The 20,404-nt window shown below is 46.4% G+C and overlaps 1 protein-coding gene across 5 annotated transcripts in view; it reads left to right on the forward strand.

Moving 5' to 3' along the window:
- The window catches only part of FYN (FYN proto-oncogene, Src family tyrosine kinase), a 139,974-nt gene extending 135,346 nt beyond the window's left edge, over positions 1 to 4,628 (forward strand). For all 5 annotated transcript variants that reach the window (XM_026065558.1, XM_026065555.1, XM_026065557.1 and 2 more), the window contains exon 14: positions 1,723 to 4,628. In XM_026065558.1, the coding sequence (XP_025921343.1) occupies positions 1,723 to 1,931 (209 nt within the window). In that variant the 3' untranslated portion in view covers positions 1,932 to 4,628. The remainder of the gene's footprint in view (positions 1 to 1,722) is intronic.
- The last annotated feature ends 15,776 nt before the right edge of the window (positions 4,629 to 20,404 follow it).

Here is a 20,404-nt window from a genome sequence, read left to right on the forward strand (position 1 = left end):
AGCAAGTAGCAAGCACAGTGAGGACCACAGTTAAGGCCACAGGCAAGGAAAATGACCCTGACAGAGACATTGTGAATGGATTTCACCAGGAGGAGATTGCTTTGTCAAGAGGAAAAGGTTTTGTAATCGTAACATGAGATGGGGATGCAGATGAACAGGAAAGGCTGTATCTTGCAGATGCTTCTTTCAAAACATCTTTAAGAATTAAACACAGCCAGGACATGAGGACTCAGGGCAAAGTCCAAATCCAAGGTTACACCTAAACTACCAGTCTAAATGCCGGGCAATATAAGGATGTTATTCACAGTGGTCAAGGTGTAGAGTAGATAAATGAATCTGTATTGTAGATGGTGATTGAATATTTCTCATGAATAAGATTACCCAAAAATATGGGGTAGAGAGAGAAGAGGAGAAGATTCCCTGGGTCCTGACGGTGGGTCAAGAAGGATTTTCCAGAGGACCCCCTGGAAGAACAGGGTAGAAGAGACCCAGGGAAGGATGGAGTCATGGAAGCCCAGGGGAGGATAAGCTAGTGAGAAGAGCAGCACCAAGGTGCTGGTTTCAAGCCCTGGTCATGAAAGAACAACGGTGGTGTTCCCAGTTCCCCTGCAGAGCTGCACGGCAGAACGTGCTAAGCTGGGGCGGTGAAGTCTGCAGATTTTTTTCAGCAGTGGACTGGGGCCGTGCTTGCCAATGGGCAAGAAAGCAGTTTGTAAAGCTTGCAGTCAATGCACATACTTTCTCTGAAATAGTTCTGTGTGCCTACAGTACCATCCTTACCCTTGATATTGTTAAAAAGTCAAAGGAATAACTGGAAGAGATAGCTAACCTGAGGTTGAGATTGACTGTAATTAAATTAAGGTGAAAAATGTTTCAGCAGAGGAATCAAGAGTTGAGGAGGTTACATAGGAAAGGCAAGGTGGCAAGGATCCTGGCTTACCTCCTAGACAAAGACAAGGATGGTGGTAATGCGACTTTTTTTCTTTTTTAAAACTTTTTTTTTGAGAGAGAACTGATTCTGCAGTGGAGATGTTTTGTCTGCATTTGACATGTCTTCTGAACAATCTTCTTGTCTTTTGGGTTGGGATGGGACAGTGGAATGTGGTAGGAACAACCCTAGCCAGCACAGATCCAGGAAGCACAGCTCACCAGTAGGACAAGGTCTCTGAGCTGATGCTAAAGATAATGCTACCAGACACACGTGGTAGTCTAAAGTAGCAGTTTGTCGTCGTGAAGTCTGGGCAGCATGACCTCAGAAGGCACTAAAAAAAATTAAAAAGGCCCGTGCTCAGGGTGAATGTTTCAGAAATTTATCTTCATTTTTAGAATTTTGACTGGTGTTTGTTGTAAGGCGTTTACTTTTCTTTAACCTGCTCACATAATATATCTCACAGCTGCTTTTGGTGGATTGGGGAAGTGCCAAATTCTGCCCTGCATAACTTGGGCCTGATCACTTCAACTAAGCCAAAAGGGTAACCATGGGAGCAGCATTTTACTCATCACTGGTTTTTAAAACCCTCTGCTGAGAAAGAAAATTAAGGCAGGTTATCTTGCAATAGATGGAGAGCTGAAATAAGACTTTGAGGTGGTTTTGTTTTGCTTGTCTTAACCAAAAGAAATGAGTACGCTTGAGAAAATTGTATGTATTGTAAATGTAGTTATACATGTAGACTTGGGTTAGTTTTCTGTAACTTAAGTGTGGATTTGTCTATTCCTTACCAGGCATGAATAACCGTGAAGTTTTGGAGCAAGTAGAACGTGGTTATAGGATGCCATGTCCTCAGGACTGTCCCATCTCCTTGCACGAGCTTATGATCCACTGCTGGAAAAAAGACCCAGAGGAGCGTCCAACTTTTGAATATTTGCAGGGTTTCCTTGAAGACTACTTCACTGCAACAGAACCCCAGTACCAGCCCGGCGACAACCTGTAAACCCCTGGTTTCCACACACTGTCATGAATTACCAGGTGTTTCTCAGCCCTGCCCCACCTGCCCTTTAGCTTCCAACTCAGTGACCAGCTTCTCCAGAGTGCAGCATCTTCAGCACCACAGTGCACGTGGGGGCCCGCAGTGAACTGCCGCAGCCCTTGCCTATGACCACTTGTCCTAATAATCTGAATGTCCGTGATGAAAAGGAGAGAAACACTTGTTCTTTCTTAATCAGAGACTCCTAAACAGCATTGTATTGATGTTATGTAAACTGCAAAACCTCTGTTCATTGTAAATAGTAACTCAGTGCCAATAACTGATCCTAGTGCTTTCCTTTTTTTAAAACGCAAAACCTATGTGATTTTAACTAGTCTTCTCCTGATTCAACTAAAAGTATTATTTTCCAGAAGTGGCCTCTTTGTCTAAAACATTTTTTTTCATGTTTTAACAAATAAAAAAATCAGGACAGGTGTTTGGTTTTTTGCTTTTTTATATATAAAATATATGTAATATATATATACATACCTGTACATACAGTATATGGGTGCTATTGCAGAGGAAACTCATTTTGAATGGAATGAATCCTGCTGCAGCAGTACCCAGAAAGTGATAATTTTACTGCAGACATGAAAACACTGGTAGGATTCTGAAAGCCAGTGGATCTAATTTTTGGCTTTTGCCAAGCATGATTTTTTTTAATTGGATTGCACTTTTTGTTTATGACTATGTACCTGTAGATGGTTGTAACTTTGCTCTTTCAGGAATCATGTGCTGTATTTACAGTGATGTTTCCAATGTTTGACAAGTGTGTGATGATTTGTTCTTGAAATTAAAATGAACATATTTAAAGCAAGAAAACTACACCATCACCGTTTGAACTGGAAAAATTGAAACTGAAAGGACTTCTTGTATCCAAACGTGTATACTGAAATGTTTAAAAAAGATTTATTAAACAGTGTAACCACATTCAAATGGTCTTAAAATCATAGCGTTTTAGCCATATCCACCTGCTAAACTGTTGGTCATGCAACTAGGATTTTTCTGTTTTGTGTGTAACATTTTCCATTGTAAAATAAGTGTGTTAAATGTCCTGTACTGCTAATGAAATTACTTTCTCTATGTCTGCAAGTTCTCCAGTGGAATTACTATGCACTTCTTTACATTTTATGGGGGATGCACAGAACAAAGTATTACCTTTTCAGTTGTCTGTACCAGCCTTGAATTACTTACGTTTAACCAAAAAAAATTCCTTTCTATTTCTATTGAGTTTTTAATACTAAGTTGCAAATTTTAAAGTCTTAATTACATTTTGTTATGGTTTATTTGCAAGTTTACATTTTAAAACTGTTTAACTTTCATAATTTAGTAATTAAAAAAAGAGCATTTTACATTTGGATAGTTGTTCTTTTGTTTAAATTGTGGAGATAATGGTGGAGAAGAGATAAAAACTTTACCAGCAGGGGTATCATGCCAATTTAGGCATCATATTTAATAGGAGTATACAGACCAGTTACCTATGGGGCATCGTTTTCCAAATCATGAAGCCATTATGTTTTAAAACAGCTGGAGTTGAACTTTAAGGACGATGGGTAAAAGCCTAGATCATCTCCCATTTCTCTGTTCTAAAGAGCAATTTATTCTTTAAGAGTTATTTTGCTTTTAATGTGAATACTTTTGCATTTACAAGTGTTGCAGGAAAACAGTTTCTATGCCTTTTGTTGTTGTTATTGCTTTAAAGTGTTGCAGCCAAGTAAGACCTTCTGACACTTAAACCTTTTTTTGAATCATTTAACACTTGTGGTGAATTCATATTCTGAATATTCACACCTTTTCTAAAGAGGACCTCTTTCAGTTTCTGAAATCTAACACAGTAATGAATGGAGCTTCAGAGAACGAGTTGTCATCATTGTTTTAATATTTTCTATACAAAACATTGACTGAAACCCTCTTACAAAGAAGGATCCCACAAACTTAGCCTTTCTTGAAGCATGAATTTGTGTGGCAAAGTTGTTTGTTACCAGATTTCCATGATAAATTGGTTAATGTTTTACATGCAGAGTCTATATGCAATGTTATGTACATGATATATATATATAATGTTACTGTTCCTTATGGCTGTGAAATACTTAAAGGCCAGAACTCTTTTGGAGTTTTTTTAATCAGCCTTTTCTTAATACTTACAAACTGAGTTGTGGTCCTCTTTTTCCCACAGCTGCCTCCCTGCCTTAAAAGCACTGAATCCACTGAACTGAGCACTTCAGAGGGACATACCTGGCTACTGAAGCCAAAATGTAATGTCCTCAGGCAAGTGCTTGGTAGCAAAGTATGGTAACTCAGCCAAATTCCCAAGCAGTGTTTGCTAAGCGACTAATTTGAGTACAGTTTCCATCTATAATACAGGATGAGGCTAAAACATTGGTTTTGCATGTTTCTCATTGGAAGTAAGACTCAAATGGGGAGTTGCTGGGGTTTTACAGCCGTTATTTCTGATTCTTGGGTTTGTTGTTTCTTGTATCACGTTCAGTCTATGAGTACCACGTTGGACTCTGCTGCATCTCTGCCTGCAGCTGTCTTGTATGCAGACTTTTGCCATTGCTGAGTGGCAAATCCAGACCATTTCTCATCGGTAKCTCTTCTGCTTCTTTTTCTTAATGTTGAGAGTTTTGTTGTTTGGGTTTTTTAATCTCTCAAATAAAAACATTAGCAAAAATTTAAATAAGGTTGTTAGCATCTTTGCTATAAATTAATATAAAGCTATTCATAGACACTGTGTACAACCTACGCATAGCTGTGCAGTGACGTTAAAAGTACAACTATCAGATTAAAAAGCTCCCGTTCCCTCCAATAATTTTTAAATCTAAGGCTAAATAAATCACATCCAGATATCTTAAAAACAATTGGCCAAGGTGCTCCCCACACCAATGCACCTCACTCCTAACCAATTTTTGGTGTGGTGGTGAAGTTTCTACTAACATCTAAAAGCAATCAGTGAGAAGACCCAGATACCTATAGGTTGATTAATCCAATCCCGGTCCCAGGAAAAATAACAGGCTGAAATGCAACACTGCCATGAAAGGGGTAGTTAATACAATTAATGCCCTTTAATATCTTTTTATGGGAAGGAAATGATGTGAGACTTGGTAGATCTTCCAAGAGATCCAAAGTTTGATAAAGGCACTAATATGATATTGCTTGGCCATCATTTTAGTTCTATCATCTAACTTTTTTTTTTAATTACCACTGTAGAAAAGCAATGTAAATACAAAATGGAAAACTGATTAACTGTTGAAATTACTAAAGTAATTGTAAATGGAAAATCTATCTCCAATGCAATTGTTCCTCATGAAGTCTCCAGAGTGGAAGGGACTAACTGCAGACCAAGAAGACATCTGCTAAATTATTTTGCCTTACCACATGACCTCAAGGTGAGTGGAAATTTGCTTGAATTATGCACCGTCCTTTTCTCAAATGCTGCACTAAAGAATTCAGTGCACTAATGAATGCTACCATATTGTACCATAAAGATTTAAGAGCCTTACAAGAGACAGAGCCCACATATACAAGAGCTATTAGGATATGTACAGTAGCTCCTCTTCTAATGTGTAACTATATTCATTCATCAAAGAAGGCTTTTCCTGTCTAATGGGAAATTACCACCAGCAATGCAAACAAAAGGATATTTATTTTCTCAAGTCATGTCAGTTTGAGGGTCTGTCTATCTTTCAAGAATAATTGAAGGCTGTTTGTAGCTCAGAAATCTCATTGTATTCTGCAGTCTCACTAAGCAGTCATTACAATTTCCTGTGACTCACACACAGAGAAATTTATCGCTGAAGGCATTTCTGTTAATTGGGACAGTATTCCCTACCATCTGAATGGAGGAAGGGGGCAATTTAATTTAGGATTTTCCTATACAGACTACAACAGAATCCACATTCTTTCTGCAGAAAAAGAAAAAAGGTCCCTTGCCAGGATCCCGCTGGCACAGGATGTTAGCCTCTCCCTCCCAGGGCTCCTGAATCTATCAGGACAATCCCTGACAGCTAAAACGAAGTTACTGAGCTGCTTCTTGAATGTTAGAGGGGAAATCCTAGCTTCACCTAAATCTGTGAGAATTTTTCTGTTGACTTTTAATACAACCAGCTTACTTACGTATATATATCAAAACCCAGTTCAAGGTATGCATATATATTAGACATGAAAACATCTAAATATACATAAACATCACTCCATCTCTTTCTGTTGCTTCCCTGTGGCTTGAATCTTTAACAAACGTGCATTCATAAGACCAGAACATGAGTGGATTAGGGGAACAGGATGGTGCTAACAACCGAAGATGTTTTTTCTTTCTTTCTTTTTCTCAAGGGCTCCCACTACTCAGTCGGTCACAATCCTTCTTCCCAGGCCGGAAGCGAGGTGGTACAGTCAGCGCGGCCACCACCGCCACCCCTGCAGCCCGCTGATGGCATGGGTCTCTGGCTAATGCAAAGAGCAGCCTACAGCTGACTTCAAAGTGGGGGAGGAAAAAAATGTTCCTCCAAAGGAAATGGCTGCCATCAGTGGCCCACGGCACAAGCATGCCGGAGAAGCGGAAAGGGGAGCGGAGTGCCCTCCCAGGAAAAACAGGTCATTAACTTGTCAGCTGTACATCATGTCATGCATGGGGAGATCTAAAGGTTGCAGCACCAGCTGTGCTTGCAGCATCTGTGTTTCGCTGTGGCCAGGGATTTATGTGATCAGATTATGACAGACTGGCAAGCCTGCATTGCAGTTTCTGGTACCAAATGTAAATATCTTCTCTGTTACAGGGGGAAGGGAAGGGGGAGGGTAAATAGAATATATTTAAGCCATTCAAGAAATTGCAAGAGTGGCGTGTCCGTGACTGAAGGGAAAGTGTTACGTCTGACTGACTAAGCCAGATGGGAGTTTGATTGTTCTGCTCATTGTTGGGAATAATTCAGCATTAAGCTCTGTGAATAGCAAAAAGGGCAAAGAGCAAAGAAATGAGATTATCCTCCTTCCTCCACAGCAGCGGCATAGCTTGCTGAGGGCTCTGATTTGCTTTTTTGTGCATCAGCACTTGCTCCTGAGCCCGGCGCCTGGAGTCTTGTGAAGTTTGCTTGGACACCTATTGTCACATCCAGGCACAAAATCCCCCAGGCCTCTAACGGATGCATGGGCCTGTAATGGTGCAGTTTCATTGGGGTGGGGGGGAAAAGGCTGCAGAGAAGCTTTCTCACCATGCTGTAGCCTTATCCACAGACCCTAGAGTTCACCCACATACCAAGGACCTGCTCAAATGCCTTGGCTTCACCTGCATTTTATTTGCTTCTGCGATTAAGGTAGCTGTATTTCCCCAGCCAGAAGTTGCTGCTTGCATAGGAAGGGTCCTGGGGTGCTTGAAACCTGCTGTAATGGCCCTAGCGAAATGGCCCTAGCAAAAGGGTCCTGAGCCATTGCCAGAGGGCTGGTACACTCCCCAGCCAGCCACGGGCAGCAGCCTGGGCATCCCTGCAAGCCAGTCTGGGGCCGGCAGAGACTTAAAGGGGGCTGCATTTGCACAAGCCTCAAACCCTGGCCTGGGTGACTGCCGAGAAGCAGATGATAACTCCTGGTCTTCTAGAAACAGCAACAGCAGAGAGCCACAACAGGAACTGATTTACATCCTCAAGAAAGCGGACTAGGTACTTTTGATCATATGAGAACTGAAGTTTTTCCCGCAAATTCCCATGCCTCCCCAACGCAGTGAGGCCTCCAGCCGAGCTTTGTATATGACCTCATATACATCCTGCGTCTAAAACACATACCACATATTGAACATTTGCATATGTTACCCGTCTTTTGTTCTGCATGGGTGGCCTCCGCCTCTCCTTCCCCCTACCTCTCGCCCCATCACTCACCCACGCTGCTCCACTTGCGTTATTTTAGCTGTGTCACTGCTGCACAAATACGTACCCTGGCCTTACCGCGAGTGGGGTGCTGCTAATTGTCAAACGCTGAGTGGGTAATGATCAGTGGGTGACTAATTGGAAGTGAGAGTGAACAAAACAGGTATTACTCTAGCTTCTGCTCTTAATTAAGAGGATACATAACGCTATGGGGAAAATTTTAACAAATGGCAAGAGGGTTTTTGTCGTTATGCGAGGTTTAATTAGAAGCACTGCGTAAGCTAACATATAGGTACTATTTTCATTCTGTTTAGGTGTCTCTCTGGGGCGTAACTAACAAATGCCATAGCAAAGGCCTAAAAAAATTAGTGTCTGTAGGCACGTGCCTAGCAATTTAAACACCACAAGAGGGAAGAAAGGGCCAGTTTCCCTCACGGTGCAGAGCCAGGGAGGAGCTAGCAGAGTGCAGGCAACTGGAGAAAGAGTGGTCGTGAACATTACACTAAGCAATTAAGTGGTCATTGTAATGTTTCTGTATAAATTCGCATTGCTAATGTTAAAAGTCGAGCAATATTACAGTGCTTTTTTTCCAGCAGTTAATCATTTGGAAGCAAACACATTCACGGTTGAGATAGTTTCCTGAATAAATAGATGCAGTAGAAAATATAAGAAGCGGCACTCAACATTGATGTTTGCTCCCTAACAGACAAGAAATTTTCCAACCCCTGAAGGACTGTGAACTGCTTACTACAAGAAGGCTCCATGTTATCTGCCTTGCCAATGAAAATAGTCATCCTGCGTTTAAATGTTAATCTGTTCTTTCTATGATGAGCCCCCAATATGACATGTCACATTCTGCTTTTAAATAGTGTACAGATGAGATACTAGCTTTAACGAGTTCAGAGTTTGATCCAGCTTTCAGTGAAGTCGGTTGGAAGACTCCAGAAATATAAAACAGGCCTTCAGAAAGCAATTACTGTAGCCTTGGTTTGAGGGAAGGAGGGAGGCAGGCTTTCAATGTTTGAAATGCTGAAATAAACGTAGATATCTGTTCTCTAAGCTTCCTAATCCAAAATGAGTTAACTGGTAGCAGTTTCTACAGCTTTGTGGGAGGGTGCTTAGGTTTAGGCTGGACTTTGTCTTTGCCTTTAAACCCCACTCAGCAGACAGTGCTGTTAACAGCTTGCAGAGAGCGTCTTTCACGTGTGCAGGCTTTTTGCTGTCTGTCAGGCTCATGAAGTATGTGAAGCTCAAGTGAGATGAAATAATCCAAGTACTTGCCGGTTTCTGGGGTCTGGCAAGTTAAAGAGGGGACAGAGACTTCAGTCGCGGCCGCTGATATCCTTAGGTCTGTAGGCATGATTTATGGATCTGGGAGCACTCACATGAAGGCCAGATTTCACACGCTGCTCCCCAGGCGTCATGTCCTGAGGAGCCAGGCTGCTCTGTGCTCCTTCCTTTGCACCACAAATACCACTTCAAATAAAGATACATACATGCGGTCAGAATAGAAATAACCCCAGGAGACTGAACATTGAACGAGGCAACATAATTTCCAGGGGCATTTCTGTGTGGCCAGATGAAGCAAACAGCCTGTGGCTTTGCCATTTCTCTAACCAGTCGTGTGCACGCTGGCCACCACGAGCCACACTGGACCAAGACCCAGCAAAGACCCTTGGCTGGTGACCACAGCCATAGCCTCTTTCCTCCCACAGGCTTGCAGCTACCTTGGGCGGGGGGAGGCTGGTGGTTGCTGTCATTTACTGGGGGTCTTAGCCTGCTGTCCGGTGTATAAACAGTGGAGAACAAAAGACGACTTTTCATAGCCCTTGACAGAAAGCAAGCCCACCCTGCCACACAAAGCTGAGAGGCGCCAGATGCTTGCACATCAGAGCATCCTTCACAAACAAACCCCACCAGCAAGGCTCTCGATGCAGCTCCCCCTGGGGCGACTCTTCCCACTGAATCCCAAGGCTCCGCCGGGGCTCTCTGCAATTCCCTGCAGGCAGGAGCAGGAGCTGATCAAGGCACTATAAAACTATGCAAATGTTTTATTTGAATTTCGGGAACATCAGGTACAAATCAGAACAGCTTTCCCTTCCCTCTCCCATCCTGCCTACATACATCAGCTGCAACACCAAAGATAATGACACCCTCACCGAAGAAATAAATCTGCCCAGCTCTGCCAGCTGCTACAGCCAGCCGCTAACTGCGAGGCATCCACCAGCCAAGGCATGTGTTCGAGGGCCCTGATTTTGACTCCTGTGTAGCCTTGGACCCCCTTGCAGCCTTTTGCCACCGCAGGCTGCAGCCGGAGCCATCAGCTGCCGCACACTGTTCCCAGGCAGGCTGCCAGCTTCCCACCAGCAGGGAAGTCAGCAAGCAGGGGAAGTAGCTGGAGGCCTTTTAGCTCAGGCAAGATCCTCCCATCTGGAGCAGTTCAGCCATTGTCCCAGGTGAGAAGTGCTGCCAGGCTAACGAAGCTCAGCCTGGTGATGAGCCAGACACCCCCTCATCTCCTCCTCCCATAATAACCAGTAAACACTTTCCACCTGCCTGAGTGGGGCTCCATCCCTTCCCAAGAAGGCTGTAATTGAGCCCCTGGGAAAGGCCCTGGCGTGTGGCAGATACAAGTGCAAGTCTCTGTGTTTGCTTAGGAGAGGAAGGTGAGATTTGTGGTCAAAGAGGATTTGGGAGTTCAGGGATCTAGTCCTAATTCAGTCAAAGATGCTTGGTGGGACCTAGGGCTGGGATCCTTGGGCAGGTGCTCCAAACCCAGACTTAGGCAACACTCCCTTCCTCGAGCCCCATTTTTTCCCCAGAAGCTGCTACTCAGTGGCCTTCTAACCTGGCATGTGCCTCTGTCCTGGGCTTGCAGCTCTGCAGGTGCCTGTGGCCGCCTGGTGGCCCTGGAGGCACCTCAGCTCCTCAGTTGCAGGAAGTTGAGGAGCAGCCCCTGCCCTTTGCAGTGGGTTCGGACCCCCGTGGGCCCAGACCTTGCATGGGAAAGCCCCTAGGTGAGGCTGGACGCAGCCACCCCTCCAGCCGACACTGTGTCCCCATGCAGCTGGGTATGTGAGATTCATGGGGCTGGGGAGGAAAAAGCGCAGGAGAGCAGGTGACCCAACAGCCAGTGCTCCCCATGCTGAGCAGATGAGAAAGGCCCTTGCTCTAGTCCCCTCTCCTGGGCCAATTAATTTTTTATACCTCACGACTCTTTAGGGTGTGATGCGTGAGCAGTCATGTGGGTGGGAACTGATATATATTGGCAAGGAAAGAAGACATGCCTTTGGCTGTAAGAAAGGCTGGTGTCTTCACAGGCTTACCCATTTTTTCCAAATATCACAGTAATTTAATGAAAACTCCTATCTCTTCCTTTTGAGGGGCACTAGTTTCTCATTTGTAAGAGTATAAATTCCTGCTTGGCTGCATGGTGAGAATGCATGAAGGATGCTGTCACCTTTTCTGCACCTCCGAGTAGGAACAGAAGCATCTGGTCTTACTATAATAACAGGTACTGATGTTGCAGCCTATGCAAGAATAAAATACTACTGGGCGGGGGGAATACAGACAGCAAGTCACAGTTAAACTGAAAGGCAAATTTTTTACCTGATGTATTTTTTTCATAGATCAATAATTCATATTTTGGGCCCAATCCTGCAAGAACAGCCGGCAGGATTATTATGGTCTCACTGCAGTACCCTGACTTCAGAAGCAGCTCTGCCATATGTGATATTAGGCCCCAAGCTACAACTGCATTTGTAAAAGCAATAGTAATGTTTTCAAAGATCCTTTAAAAAAGAAAAGAAAAGAAAAGCTGGAGAAGGCATAGGGAGGCTTTGTAACTGCTCCTTGCACTGCTTTAAAATCTTTAATCACTTTTTTTTTTTTTTGGAAAAAGATACATTACACTTTGTTTCTGTGTGTGCGTGTGCTTACACCTTTCTTTCTGCCAGCCCGCGTGCATTTCCATAGTAACAGAAGGGAAACCATGAAGGGGCCACAAGAAGCTGCGAATCGTTTTCATCTGCTGGCTGCCATTTCCCCTCGCTCAGGGTCAGAGAGGCTGCGGGCAGCCAGCAGGCAGCTGTCAGCTCCTCGCGAGACGTCTCCCCTGGCTGTTTCGGCTGCTGGCTGTCATCCGAGAGCTCCCAGTGCCGGCTCACGCGAGCGCCGCTCCCGACTCGCGCGACACCTTTGCTGCTGAAATGCCGCAGCGGCTGGGGCCGGGGAGCCCTGCTGGCTTGATGCTTTCGGCGCCAAGTCTGTTAGTGGCTTGTAAGTAACGTGATGCAGTATCTGCCCAAGCTCGCTGTGAGATGGGGGAGCCCGGGGGGCCGGTTTGGGAGGGTCAGCAGTCCGGCTGCAAAAAAAAAAAAAAAAGCACCCTTTGTGGGAGCAACTTTGCAGCTTTTGCCCTTGAGAAGGAGAGGTGCTTCACGTGCTGCAAGGACGGGGGATGAGCATCCCTTCTGCCTGCACGGTCCATCGCGCCGGCTAAGTGATGATGCAGATCCGTGTTACGCTTGGCTCTGCTGCATGCACCGCTGATACGCTAACTTCTTCAGCACCCGTCTCCTCCCCGCCTCTGCCGGCTCCAAGCATCCTGCTCCTCAGCCCTCCCGATTTCCCTCCCCCCGCCCTGGCGCCCTGGCCAAGCCGGAGGAGACCAGGCAGGGCTCCTCACGGAGAGCCTTTCCTCCTGTTTTTCCCTTCCTTGACAAGGACAGGAACCAGCCTCCCACAGTTTTTGCAGCAAATTCCCGTCCTTTCTACGCGAGTAGGTACAGCATTGGGCCAAGCTCCCCTGAGCCAGTCCCCGCTGGGATGCAGCTGGCCAGGAAGCGGAGAGCCCAGCGCAGCACTGCGTCCCAGCCCTGCTGCGGCCAGCACCTCCCTTGCCGTTGCCCTGTGTTTACCAGGCACGCAACTTCTAAGACCAGTTTTGGGAGCAAAGCCCCCTTCCTGTGACGAAAGCGGTCCCACTAAAAGTGCCGCCCTGCATGGCCGCCRGGGTTTTCACAGTGCAAAAATGCCACGTTGGGGCTACAGCCGGAGGGCTTGCAGCACGAGCTGATTCGAAAGGCCGCGCTAACAGCGAGGGGTGAGAAATAAGGGCAATATGGAAGCGACCGACTTCAGGGGGGTGATTTAAGAGGCTCCCTACATACGGGCTGGCTGCTCAAGTGTTAAGGGAGCGCACGATGGCAGCCTATAAATATCCGAAGGACGAGACGGAGGGGGATCGCCATGAGCTGTGCGCAAGTTGCAGCCAGGACCTAAGACAGGCTCCTGCTAGGGTTAAATTAAGAAAACGTGGGCCTGGGTTCGGGGGAGCCCCTTGGCAGGGAGATGGATGGCGCGAGGAGGTCAGGAAGGCTTTGCAGCTGGGGACGCGCAACCCCGACCAGCGAGAGCGCCGGGGGACGGCGTCGTGGCGAGCAGCGTCACACTGGCACAGCAGATGCTGGGTCGCCTGAACCCCCGGGGCGGTGCTGTTCGCCCTGGTGTTACTTGGGTTTGAGGAGCTGGGCGAATGCGCAGGGATCTCAGCTTGCGCAGCAGCGCGTTTGCCCTCCTCAGGAGTGTGGCAAGACGCCTGCAAGTGTTTAAAAGCCTCACGTAAAACAAAAAAAGAAAAATCAGAGGAGAAATTGTTTTCATTCTCTATACAGCTTTCACACTCGTCACGTGATTTTCCTTGGTAGTCTGAATCACAGTTTAACATTTGGGACTGACAGTAAATATTAAAAAAAAAAAAAAAAAGGGAAGGAGTTTTTCCAGTGAAGCACATTGCTTAGGAATCGCGCTGGGTTTCCCCTGCGGCTCTTCGTCCGTGGCATGCAAGCAGGAGCCACCGGGCCTCCTCTCCTCTCCTCTCAGAGGGGACGGAGAGGGGAGAGCTGCACTCCCAGGCGGCTCTGTGGGCGGCCGGAGGCTCTCCGCTCCTCGAGCTGCGGTTTGCACCTTCCTCTTCCTGCTGCCGAGCCTGCTCCACCGCTCACCTGGGAGAGGCGGAGAGGGTGTCGTAAAAGGAGGGGGGGGGGGAAGCAAATCCCGGCGGAGGAAAGCGCAGGCAGAGCCAAGGAGCGCGTCGGGGACGCTCCAGCCCTTCCGCTTCCCTGGGGCAGCTCCGTGCGAGCCCCTTCCGCCCTCGAGGTAAGGGGTGTCGAAGCTGCTGTTCTCGGTCCCCGTGCGCGCTTGGCTGGTGACCCACTTTCGTTTCTCGGTCTGCGGGGGGGGGGGGTTGTTCTCTCAAATTTCCTTCTCGCTCTTTTTTCCCCCCACCCTCGCGCCATGTAATGACGGACGGAGTTTCACAGATGGTTACAACATGTTTCAGCCATTTCACTGCAGGTTTTTACCCCCCTTTTTTTTTTCTTTTTTTTTTTTTTAAACCGTCAGGCGAGTTCGGGAGCAAACCCCAGGCACGGACATGCCTGGTGTCGAACCGCCGGCCCGCGCGCTTACGTAGCCGCCTGGAAATGCCTGTAAGCCGGACCCGACCTGGCCCAGCCCTTCCATGGGGCCGCCGTGGGCCCCAGCTCGCCGGCGGCTCCCGGCACGTCCGGAGACTCCCGCCACCCGCACAGGCCCCGGCAGGCATCAGGCTGCGCCGCCATCTTGGGTGAGGGTGGCCGTCCCGCCCAGCGGCGCGAGGCGCAGGGCCGTGAGATGGGGGCACGGGGCGGCGCGGGCCTCCAAACGGCTGCCGAGCCCCCCTCCTTTCCAGGGCTTTTTGTTTTTTTTTCCTTTCGGCGCAGAGCTTTTTCCTCGTTAGGAACCGGAGGGTCCGACATAAGGCCCAAAGCCAGTGGAAACGGGGCTTTCGYTGCTCCTGGGGGGGTTTGTTCCTGTTGCAGCGGCCCCGGGCAGCGCTTTGGGGTCGGGACGCCCCAGCAATACAGCCAGTTCCCCGCTCCGGCCCTCCTCAGCTATCCCAGCATTTGTGCCTACGAAGCGTGCTTGTGTGTCAGGATTTTTGGATGCACCAGGGATGTGGCATATCCCAGTTTTGGGGCTATTTAGTGCATACAGAGGTTTTATCAGCATCAGAGATTGGTGGGAAACGCTTTCTGGAAAACTAATGCATTTTTAAGATGCTTGTAAGTGGATATCTAAAATCACTGCAGATATTTTCCTTTTTGGTGAATATTAGAAAACCAGTTGGGAATTCTGCCTATATTTGAGATATCTGTTTGGATCCTGGCTCAGGGTGTTGCACTTCTAATTTCTTCCTATTTATTGTCTAGAATTTCTGGTATACGTATTTTGAAGTCTACACTGAAAAGGTTAAAAATATGTGCTCTGCCCTAGCCTTTGCACCACTGATAGCCCAGCAAAGTGACATGAGTGCTGCAAAAGAGAACGTGAGATTTGTCCCTCAGGGAGGGTTGAAATTGCGTCCTCCTGGTTTCCTGGCATATGTAGACTTCCGTGCTATGGCTGCAGGAAATATGTGAGAGCAAACATATAGTCAGTGTTGAAGAGGAAAGCTGTCTTCATGTTATTTTTTTACTTTTTCCAGAAGTTGTAAAAATAAACATTACCTGTCCCGGAGAGCTTAAAGCTGGGACTAGGAACATGACACAGTGCCTTGGTCTTCACTGTGGAAGGTACCCAAAGGAGAGGGTACGCATCCATGATGAGAGCAGCCAAAATTCTGCATGGTGAAGTGAAACTGTTTGGCTTGTATTTCCTTCACTGTGCTTATTCAGGTTATAGACCCAAAACAGTTCCCACATTTGCACTTGCTCTTCCTAAAAGGATTTGTCCCCTTTTTTTTTTTTCCAAGAAAGTTGTGCCTAATACTTCTGTAGAAAGAGCTGGACTTATATAAGTGTACGTGTGCACCTATCTATACTTACATGACCCCATCACAACAGTATTTGTTGCAATTTCAGTGTGTGCATTCTCACAGCAGCTTGCAAACTCTGCATCCAATTATTCCCATCTTACAGATGGATATCTGCAGTGCAAGAGAACTTAAATGATTCAGCCAAAGTACACAGGAACTGTTTGGAAATCAAGGAATTCCTGTCCATCCCCACCCCTTGTGATCTCAGCTTTGCCTTAATTTGTATCCATGCTACTACAGAAATAACGCCATAATTTGTAAATAAAAAAACCTTCACTTGTGTGCTGTTCAGCAAGGAAGCTGAGGTGCCTTTCTCATCCTAATGTTCTCTTTTTTACTAATGCGCACAAATACGTCTTTAATCAAAAGACTAAAGATATTTTTCCCTCTCTCTGGAAGTGCCTGGGAGTGCAGATTCTCTTTTCTTTTTCTTCCCTGTCAGAAGTTTTCTAATCAAAAGCAGATAGTGTGTGTTTTGAGACAGTGAATCTTGACAAGTCCTCATGTTGGGAAATAGATGGAATGCCTGAAGGATTTCACAATCGACCGCAGGAAAACTGCAAAGATGGGCCTGAACCCAGCACCCTTCCTCTCCCCCGCCAGCCACAGCCTCTGCTGGATGTTTGCTAGGGGAGCTGGACCCTTGCTTTGAACTCAGATGCTTGGGCCATCTCTGTTGACTTGGAAAAGTATTCATTCCCCATTTCCCCCCCCCCCCCCTTCAATCCCTCCCCTGAAGCTTCCCAGCAGCAGCCAAAGGCAGCTCTGTGTAGGGCAAGAGGATGACACCGCTGTTAGGATCTGACCATCCGTGGCTGGGCATGCTGTTTGGGCAGCCGTCCCTTCAAACTGTCTGGCAGGCAAAATGGAAGAACCTCTCTCAGCCTGGCAAGCCTTGCAAGTGAGCTGAGTCACCAGCGGCTAGGTGTCTGCCAGACAGCCTGCTGAGCACCAGCCCGGCAAGGTTATTTGCTAAATTAATGCGCGTTACAAAACTGCATGTATGGGCAGAGGAAGGAAGAGAAAGAGAATGGGCTGTTTAAATAAAGGTCCCTCGGCACTTCCAAGAGCAGTCCAGGCTTGGCTACTCTACTCCTTTAGGAAGGGTCTCTTCACCTTATAAGCAGAAATATAAGCAAAAGCTCAAGCTGGTTATCAGTAATATCTCCTGCATTTTCATAGGTGCAGGGGGATATTAAATTCTTGGAGCGTTCTGGCAATATGATGGTATGACTTGATATTGTAGAGTTTTTGGAAATGAGATTGGGCATAATCTACATTCTTCAGTGGTCTCAGTGCCAGAAAAAGGATCAGGATACAGGTTTCTGAGGACATTTCAATATGCTGAAGCATTCCTTTACCCTAATTCTTCAACACTGAGGACCTAAACAAGTTATTTTTCTGGCCTATGCTTAACTATACTTTCAGGATAAGTTAAATAGAAAAGTCAAAGGAAACTGAATAAATATTTTACACCATGAGGCCACATAAAATACTGGGATAATGGGCTCAGTGTTGGGTCTTTTACCAAAAGCTGGGGATCTTCAGCAGAGCAGAAACAACATCCTGAAGCACTGGCTTGGGAGGAGAAATGTTTCTGAATCATCTGTAACATTTCCAGCAGCACGGGGATTTTCTCTTGGGCATTCCCATCCAAATATGGCCACGAGCATTGCTCAAAAAGTGTCCAGTGTGTCCTGGGATTAACTTATCCTCTGGGCTACATCTATAGACAGAGCTCTGCTGCTGCAACAGCTTCTTCCTTCAACCAGAGCCACTGAGAGAGGATGACAATGAAGTCACTTTTCCTCCTTTCTAACAATGTGTCTGTTTTAACACTAAAACCCGTCCGCACCTCGGTGCCTGGTACCTTGGCCCCTTGGGAGCAGGGGCTGTGTGTATGTATCAGAGCACAGCTTGCACTGCCCAACTATCCTGCCGCAGGGTCTAAGCAAATTAATACTAAAAAAAACCAGAAGCCTTTGAAGGACAAAAACATAGGTGATGGAATCAGATTTCTCTCCTGTCTGATCGAATTATTATTGCTCAGATGTTTGGAATAGTTTTCATAATGTTTAGCTCATGTTCCACAGGAAGGAGATAAGGCAGTCGTAAATATGAAGTTGATTTAAGAGATAAAGAGGCATTTGTCCTTTTAGAGGGTCAAACACAGGAAAAACAATTTTTACAGTATCATACTGTAAACCATTTGGAGAGCTTGGTAGCTGGTCATTTGCAATACAGTTTAATAGTTAAAATCTCAACAGAAATCCCTTGTCCAAAATGGACAGTAAATACACTAAATAAACTCGGAGAGAATAAGTCTGCCTTATTCTGCCTATGTCATGCCTGTCATTAGGTTCACGTAGTCTGCATAAGATACATTTCACAGATACCCACATGTTAATAATGGGGCTAAAAAAAGGCAAAAAAACTTTGGGGGTTGTAGTCTCCAAAGGAGCTTAGTAACCTTTAAATCCCATCTGACACCTGATGCAAAATCTGCCTAAGTCTATGGAAGGATTCCCATTTATTTCACTGGGCTTTAGACTGAGCTTTTGGTTTCTGCACAGAAATCTGTTTCTTCTCCTTGCTGGAAATGAGTCATGGTGCTAAACTAAAGGCTGTTGAGTGTAGATGGTCTGGATTCAAAGCATTTTCAAGCATTTGGATCTGACTACTTTCAGAGACCATCAAAGAAATATCAGAACATATCAGACATTTCAGATTTGTTTCCAAAAGACTGCGTTCAGATATTTGATAACAATTATACCTAATGGTGGGATGCTCCGGCAAAATGTTTTATTAAAGAGGTGGAGGTGTACCTGGTCACACCACAGCTGGGTTTGCCCTGTAGGAATACTGGTGCGAATTTGCCACAAGGAGCCCATTCACCGAAGCTGTTGTGGGGGGACAATAGGAGTTTGCAACATGATTTATGCTGCTTTAGTGCACGTCATTCTCTCACTGAAGCATGCTGTTTTGCCAAGTCACGAGCAAATGGGCAGAGATAGCCACAAGTCAAAGCAGGTCTGAGCAAGCACTTTGAGGCCAGGTGACCTAAGGGTCAGCTTTGCAAAGCAGTTTAGATGAGCAGATATGCAAAAGGCTGATGCCTTGCATGGGGGTTCATACCTAACCTTCTCAGGTGCTTCTGTAAGTCTTGCAGGGGGCCACTCAGCATCTTTACCCCCTGAACAGTGTAAACTTGACCTTATGCTGTGTTGTCCAGGTGAGTCATCTGACCACATCGCGGTAATCATTTTAACTGTGATCTGAGCAAAGTTCCCAGGTAAATAACATTTTGCCGCTGCTGCAAAGAACAGTTCAGCATGAGTCCCCCGTCATAACCCTCTGCTGATTATGAGAGCTCAAAGTTTTCCCTTTCCCGTCAGGAATAACATCAGTTATTCCCGTCACAGAGCAGTGACTCAGCTAGCAGGGCCGGTCATAGGGAAGCGGCTTAAAGGAAAAGGGCTACAGGCCACCAGGAAAAAGGCATGACAGTGGCGAGCTGACTGTCAGGATTTTCAGCCGGGGTGCTCGTGACCAAAGGAGCCAGGTTGGCACGACAGCCTGTATTCATGCTCGCAGGGGTGTAGCTGTCAGAGCTGCAGCGTGGGCGCTACATCGGTGCAACTAATGGCTGCATGGGAAAATGTACCAGCATATTTGTACTACTGTAGTTATCCCAGCATAACTCTTCTTGTGGACATGCTTGTTATAACACAGGATATGCATTTTGAGTATACGCTAAATCTTCTGCACAGATGGGTTTTAAATTACACAGAGGAGGAATATTTACATTGCAGCCCAGCAGCAGCAAAGCACAGTTTTTATTTTACTTCCCAGTAGATGGTATACACAGAAACAGCAACAGCCTGGAAAATGGCAAAGCCCGGATAAAACATGTATGTCTAATATGGAAGTGCTTGGGAGCTTCTCCACCAAGAAGTGCTTCGCCACCAAGGAGAAATGTCAGAGTTGCTTTTTAAAATAGATTTAGCATGGCAGACCCTGGTGAACCCTTATGGGGCCAATCTATTGGGCATCCTGCGCCGAGGTCCCCAGGTGTTGGGCTTGAGGAGAGCAGCACAGGGATGGCAGAGGTGGCGCTGCAGGAAGCCTCCCCGCTGCATCTGTATCCACCAAACCCACGTTAGACTGCTGGGAGATACTGCCAGCACATGGGTGAGAGCTGACTGTAATAAGCTTTGAAAACTGGCTGCAGAGCCCCTGAAAACAGGGCCTTAAGTCTTTGTCTGGGAGGCTGCTTTGGGCAGATTTTGGTGACTTTACCCCATTAGAGTACTAAGACCCGAGGAACCTTGAGGCACCTCCATACTCTCCAACAGTTACAGCTCTGGTCATTCTTCTCAGATGACTCTCATACCTGGGATTTTGGCTTCTGCAATCTCATAGATGGAAAGCAGCTAGAGAAAAGATGAGCACCAGATTTCTTTCTCCATACCCCAAGGCAAGGGATAAAATCTGCTCAGAGCAAGCTGATCTGTATCCCCATACCGCAGGATGGAGCCGGGTGTGGAGATCAGCAAGCTAACATCAAATGCGCTGATACTTTTCTGTGCCACAACCTGGGAACCCACGGGCTCAGGTACTGGAAGTGGCACAGCCTTGTCAGCATATCGCCACCCCATGCCCAACTCACAAGCTTGGCCTCGCAGCTCAGGGCAAACGAGCTTCAGCTCGGGACCGACCTGCTCCCAGTT

The sequence above is a fragment of the Apteryx rowi genome, unplaced genomic scaffold, assembly GCF_003343035.1.
Source record: "Apteryx rowi isolate R43461 unplaced genomic scaffold, aptRow1 scaffold_229, whole genome shotgun sequence".
Taxonomy (NCBI): Eukaryota; Metazoa; Chordata; class Aves; order Apterygiformes; family Apterygidae; genus Apteryx; species Apteryx rowi.